The sequence below is a fragment of the Psammomys obesus genome, unplaced genomic scaffold (genome assembly GCF_907164565.1).
Source record: "Psammomys obesus unplaced genomic scaffold, mPsaObe1.curated_primary_1811, whole genome shotgun sequence".
Lineage (NCBI taxonomy): Eukaryota > Metazoa > Chordata > Mammalia > Rodentia > Muridae > Psammomys > Psammomys obesus.
Window position 1 is genome coordinate 25,761,544 of NW_026585644.1, and position 6,828 is coordinate 25,768,371.

Genomic DNA, 6,828 nt, shown 5'->3' on the forward strand with positions numbered 1-6,828 from the left:
GAGGGAGGGAGGGAGGGAGGGAGGGAGGAAAGAAAGAAAGGAACGAAGGCTCTATAAGGAAAGATATTATATACATGCCAAAATATAGAAAGTAGTTTAGAACAGAGGTGTGTTAATTTTTTATAAACCATAGATCCTTTCAGAACATATCAAAGTTTATAGATTTTTCTCTACAAAGGGATTACATACATATGTCATGAAAACTAAGAAGCTGAAGTGGTTTATAAGATCATGAAAATATTTTAATATGTATATTAACCATGACATGAAATATCAGTGAAAAGTTTTCTTTTAATGATAATAAAAGAATTAATACACAAAAGAACCTCTCTATACTCTATAAAGAAAGCACAAAATCTCCACACTGAAGAAAAACACTTATACAAAGCAAAAATAAAACATTCCTAGACGTGCTGAACTGTTAAAGTCCCGAAGCTTCTTGTAAGTCCTTACAACTCATTCATTTCAGATAAGGATGAAGTTGTTTCGGCCTAGCTCTTCTTGACAAGCCAACCCTAATCGGACGACTGCATGTCTTAAGAGGCTGTATTCTGGAAATGCCATGTGATAAATGACTGCCTGCAAAATGGACAATATAATTTACAGAAAGATGCAAAAATTACCAATAGGCTTAAAAGTCTTTATTTGTAATTATGACGCTAGCCACATTTGTAAAGGATTGACACTTTAAATGCATTATTGTACTTAATCCTACTGTATCCAGTTCTAAAATATGGTAAGGTAAGTACAGGAAAAGTAAGAAACCCTTTCTATGTATATAACACCTACATAAGATCAGTATTCACGTCAGGAAATCTGACACAAGAACAATAAAACCAAAAACTAATTAAGGTTTAAGCTAACTTGATACTGTGCTTTATGCATTTTACTTTTAAATTAGAAGATAATCAATTCTGCTATGTTGTTAATGGTTATATTTGGTTTCTAATAGAGATTATTGTTTAATAGAATACAAGTATAATTACAACTACAGATTACTCTGAATTTTAGTTTTTCTTAACATCATACTTCATTGCTTTCCAAGAAATTCAAATGTTTCAAAGAGCTGTATTTCTCTTTGGTCAGCTAGCTTAGACAGATAGATATATTGCATTACCATTAAGAGGTTTTTTTCCACATAACCTATGTAGTGCACTTGTAAAACCCATAAATTGAGCTTTAGTGAATTAGTATGACTTTAATACTACTCTATGTGCATGGTCCTTGGTTGATTCATAAGTCTCTGCAGGTGCTCCAGGAGCCAAAATATGTGTGTGTGTGTGTGTGTGTGTGTGTGTGTGTGTGTGTGTGTGTGTATGTGTATCTATCTGTGACAGATATATATATATATATATCTTACCTTTCTTCAATAAATAACTATGCTTTTCTTTTTTACATTCATCCGGAGAAAAAGCAGGACTTTTAGGTAAAGGTTTCTTATAATCTGAAAATAAAGACATCTTCACATATGAACTTAAAAATAAAATGAGTGGTCTTATCCTTCCATTTTCTTCCAGTATCTAAATCTTGATTGTACATACTACTTTCATAATATTTTTCATTATGTCCACATTATTCTGAATATATAGAGGATCAGACTTCACATGGGTAGCACTATAGTAAGCACAACTTTCCACACATATATATCTGTGTGTGTGAGAGAGAGGAGAGAGAGCAATGGTGGCTCACTAAAGACATTTGAGTAAATATATTTTATTTTCAATGTAGTCTTCTTAAATTTAATATTGTTATATAAATGTATAACAAGACTATAAAGTCACCTTGTTCTCTAATTTCAATTCTAATGTTATCTAGACCCATTTGTACAAGTTAGAATATATATTTGATTTTGCTTTATTCTTACACCAAAAAAAATTCTTAGTTAAGGATTATTGACAATTGTTTAATTTTTCTTTGGTTGTTTTCTTTAATAGCAGTTAACAATGAAAGTATAATAATCATAGTCAAAACCATGTTGACACCTAAATAATAATAATAAATAACTGCTAGAGTACTTAGGCCTTGTTTCTGGCCTCAAACCTGTACAAGATTCTCCTGTCAAAACCTCTCTAGTGCTGGGATTAACGTGTGAGCCACCACACCCCAGATCAGTATGAGTAAATTGTTCAGGTTTGTAAAGACCCACATAAGGAGATACATTGCATAAAGGTAAAAAGTATTGAGCACATGGGAGTGACATTTCTAGAATGGGAATCCAACTGGGATTCTCTTTTGTTTGTTATTTTGCCAACTAATAGTGCATAAACGATGAATCACACATTTATAACATGTGTCTTATCACTTAGATTATTGTCATGTATTACTACATACATTGAGCATACTTTGCAGAGGGCACCTTCCAGTATTATTCTAATTTTCAGCCAGTTTCTACCTATTGAAATTAGTAACATTGGTATTTTTCAAACCATAAAATTTTATATTTGTTTTCTACCAACCGTAGTATTTTCATCATGCCAAAACAATATGACAGCCATCTTAAAACTTAACAGATCCAGAAAATAACAGATCTTACCTCCCTTCAATAAATAACTATGTTTTTCTTTTTTACATTCATCCGGAGAAAAAGCATGACTTTTAGATAAAGCTTTCTTATAATCTGAAAATAAACATTAACATATTATAGCCCAAACTATCTTTAACATTGCTCCATTGACTAGCTGGTTAAAGCCCTCTCTAGAGAAATTAACTTTTGTCTACAAATATTAACAATATTGGCAAACCATGATTTATACATACTACCTTCTATTGGCTCCTAATATTTAGCAAAATTATATAAGACTCCAAAGCTTTTTAAATTTAAATAATTTTGTTTAACTTCAGTTTATTATCTAACATTTTAATAGCTCTTTGGGGAAAATAGTATACATTAATGAACACTCTTCTATTTTATTTGTTATATATATATATTTTTCCACATATGGGAAAAACTAACTTTTTATCATAAGTAAGAAATTTTAAAATAAATGGCATACCTTCCTCAGTAGAATGGAGTGATTCTTCCTTTGACCTTGGGCAACAATACTCGTTGAGAACTGCCTGTCCTTCAAGAGTAGGTATTGCTTTCCAATTAAATAAACCTTCATGCCTTTTATATTTATTGGAGCCTGCTTTCACATCACAGGGCAAAGGTGTATCTTTCTTGTTGATTTCAGCCATTTCTAGATTTTTTCCTATCTCCATTCTTGCCACTTTAACATCATTACTTTCTCCAAAGTAATTTTCTTTCCTATTGTTTGTTTCCACGGTACTTGGGATTTCATTTTCCTTACTAATTTCATGAAACATACGAAGTTCTTCAAGTACTAAATCAAATTTACTCTTCATATCAAAATCTTTTGCTATTGGCAGAGTTTCTGTTGATAAACATTTAACAGTTAAGCCTTGAAAACATCCATTGTTCTCTTCATTTGAATCCCTTTCAAGTTGATGATTAGCATACAATATAGAGTCATTCTTTGGATAAAAATGCTTTGAATTAGCTAGCTCAATTTCTTGCAAAATACCTCCATCCTCTTTTTTGTTGGTTCCATTATTTTGATTAACAGATTTAGTTTCTTCCATAGTTACACTTCTACTCACAAGTAAAGCTGACAGCACTGAAGACATTCTGTCCATTGGGAGAAAACTATCCTCTTCCTCCTCTATGTCAACAGCTTTATGAGCTTGGCAACTACTTGCACTTTTTGTGACCTTCACGTCTTTCTTCAAAATAAAATCATATATTTTCTCTTCTTTTTCACCTAACAAATTCTCTGAGCTTAACTTCTGAGTTATCGCCATAACATTCATCTGGTTATTGTATGTAGTATTTTGGCTTAGCAATGTGCCCAGTTGCCTAAAATTAAAGACATCTTCACATATAAACTTAAAAATGAAATGAGTGGTTTTATCCTTCCATTTTCTTTCAATATCTAAATCTTGATTGTACATACTACTTTCATAATATTTTTCATTATGTCCACAATTATTCTGAATATATAGAGGATCAGACTTCACATGGGTAGCACTATAGTAAGCACAACTTTCCACATTTAGAAGGTGTTTGGGACAACTTGTATTTTTGTAACTCAGTTCTTTTGTCAAAGAAAATCCTTCCATGTTATCAAAATCCATTAAAAGAGGAAAATCTTCATGTGGTTTGTAAATTGGAAAACTTTTAGTTGTTATAGTAAGAGAACTGATGTTTTTTTTCTTAGCCCTTTCAAAAACATGTTCCAATTTAAATAGCTTTCTTTTCTTTGCAATAGATTTTGTATTACTTTCTAATGGTCTTGAAGAAATTAACATCGCTGTTAGATAGACATATATATGACTTTCCTTTATAATAGTTTTCAAATAATTCAAATGCACTATACATTTGAAAATACATCTCTCTTCTGATTCCCAGTCATCTCCATTTCTTATGAAAGAATCAAAGTTATTGGGCAAAGAAACTATATTGGTTTTCAGCATAATATTTAAGACTTCCAAAATGCAATTTTGTAAATGCTTGCCCAAAAAGTCACTCTTTTGAATATCAGTCTGCTTTTCACATGTCAACATTTTATGCCAGGTTAAACTACTTTTTTCTTTATTTCCTGAAATGTATTTTTGTATAGTATGGTATCTCAGATGTAGCATATTGTCATTTCTGCCTTTACCATTAAACCAAACAACATTTATTAAACTGGGGGAAGTACCCAGAGTTCCTATCATCAGAATCTTTAACTGTTGTTCATGCACATTCCTGACTTCCACATTGTGATACTCTCCCTTGTGTAAAAGACCTGTCTCTAGTAACTGTACCAAATTTTCTCCAAGGTTATTTATATTTTCACAAATAATCTTAAAATTTTTCATCTTCCAACAATTTTGTCTCTTTCTTTTCAAATTAGATTTGGTATAGCCCCAGTTTTGAGATTCTTCTTGTCTGGTAGGTATGTAACAGTCTAGATTCCTTTCTGTTCCCTTCCAGTTTGCATCTTCCAGTGTTAGAGTAGAGTTTTTCTTAGAGTCTTTTACATCACACTCAATACTACTGTGGCGATAGTAGTTTAAATTGATCAAGTCTATTTTCCCATCAACAGTGAGTGACTGGTGATTACTTTCATAGTCAGAAAAATCATTTTCTACAAATACATTTTTTTTATCATCCTGTAACTTTTGTTTCTTAGCATCAGGTCTATTTTGAGAGCAGAAAATGTTTGTGAAATCCCTAACATATGCCACAGTTTTGTCATTCTTTTTCTTTGCTCTTTCCTTTAAATAGACAAAGGACATGTTGCTATTTAAATCCCTTGGAAACACAGGGAAAATTATTGTGATGCTGTCTCCAAAATAGCTGTGATTGGCGCTTTTCAAACAGGCCTGGTTTCGAAATTTTGGTATTTTTAGTGAAGATGATGAAACCTTATTTTCTTTTTTCTCTGAGGTTCTAGCACTGTCAACTTTACATCTGTCTCTAATTTCATGTAATGTTGACTTCGTTTCCTCAGAAAATGTTACATATAGAAATGGGGTTCCTGGCTGTCGCACAGAATTCTTTTCTTTGAGAATGGTTGCTTTCTCTCGGACAGGAAGTTCTTCAGGCTCCTGTTTGACTCCTTGGACATCGGGCCTAGAGGTGTTGGGTGGAGCTTGACTGACTTCTGCTTGGTAACCTTGCCACGCACCCAGAGCCTCCCTGTCCTGCAGCCCAACTTCACAAAACCTTCCTGGAACCCTCGAACAACCTGCTCTTCCAGAGGTTCCAGACTGCCAGCAGCTCTGCGTCTGGAACGTTCGGTCCTGCCCTCCCGGGCCACATGGCTGCCCCCCACTGCCTGAGCAACCCAGGCTCTTTGGAATGAGGAACGCCGTGAAGGGTCTGAGCGACCACTCCCAGGCCTTTTCTACCTCAGACAAGCGAGGCACCACAAGCAGCGGCCATCCCGGCGGCCACCCTGCCTCAGAATCGCCGTCAGGCTCCTTCAGACGAGGCCGCTTGCTGCTGGGTGACGCCGCAGCGGGGTCCTCAGGAGGCGCTTCTGAGGAGACAGGCCAGGCGGGCTTCGCAGGCCACGCGGGGCGCGACAGAGACATGACCGCCTGCCGCGAGCATCTGCCGGAGGTTCCCGCCACACACCAGCCTTTTAAAGGGCGCGAGCCGGCTCCGCCACGCCCCCTGCACCCGCCCTGGCCACGCCTCCGCCACGCCACGCCCCTCGGCGCCAAATTTAGACAGTCCGCCCTGGTCTCGCCCCGCCCCGTCCCACCCCGGACACACCCCCTGGAGGCCCCACCCCCGCCTGTGTCTGTCAGAGGCCAGAGCGCTCCCCGGAACCTTACACCTGTCTTTTTGCGCCCTTTTAAAGACTGCAACAGTAGTTGTTGTACGTGTTTTTCGCCTTCCCTCGGGTACTGAGAGAGGAAATCGGAATCTATCTATGGTTTAACTTTTCTGAGAGCAGCTTTTTTGTTTTTTTAAGTTCGAAAAATCGGTGTTTTCCCGTGAAGTGGTTTCTCCTCAGTTTTTCAGCTGGATTGTCCCCTAACATCCAGCCGCTCTATCAGCGCCAGACCAAATCTCCTATTTCATTAAAATAAAAATGTTTGTAATTGTCTATTTGGGGGAAAGGGGACAGAGCTTAGTACCTAGGAAAATCTTTTTTTCAGTTAAGACTAAAAGCGTAATTATTTTTTCACAGGTGTTGTACAGTTTGCTTCTCAAATATTGTGGATAAAAAAAATTTTACTTGAAAATAAAAAGTACATGTTTAGGGGCTCGGCAGTTAAGAGCACTAGCTGCTCTTCCAGAGGACCCAGGTTCAATTCCCAGCACCCTCGTGG

At 36.2% G+C, this 6,828-nt stretch overlaps 1 protein-coding gene across 1 annotated transcript; it reads right to left on the reverse strand.

The window, feature by feature from the left end:
* Positions 1-441: 441 nt before the first annotated feature.
* Positions 442-6,118, reverse strand: Rad51ap2 (RAD51 associated protein 2). The gene is made up of 3 exons (XM_055624271.1): positions 2,994-6,118; positions 1,361-1,444; positions 442-579 (listed from the first exon to the last, which is right to left on the reverse strand). The coding sequence occupies exons 1-3, from the start codon at positions 6,079-6,081 to the stop codon at positions 461-463; spliced, it is 3,291 nt and encodes a 1,096-aa protein (XP_055480246.1). The 5' UTR covers positions 6,082-6,118; the 3' UTR covers positions 442-460.
* Positions 6,119-6,828: the final 710 nt, after the last annotated feature.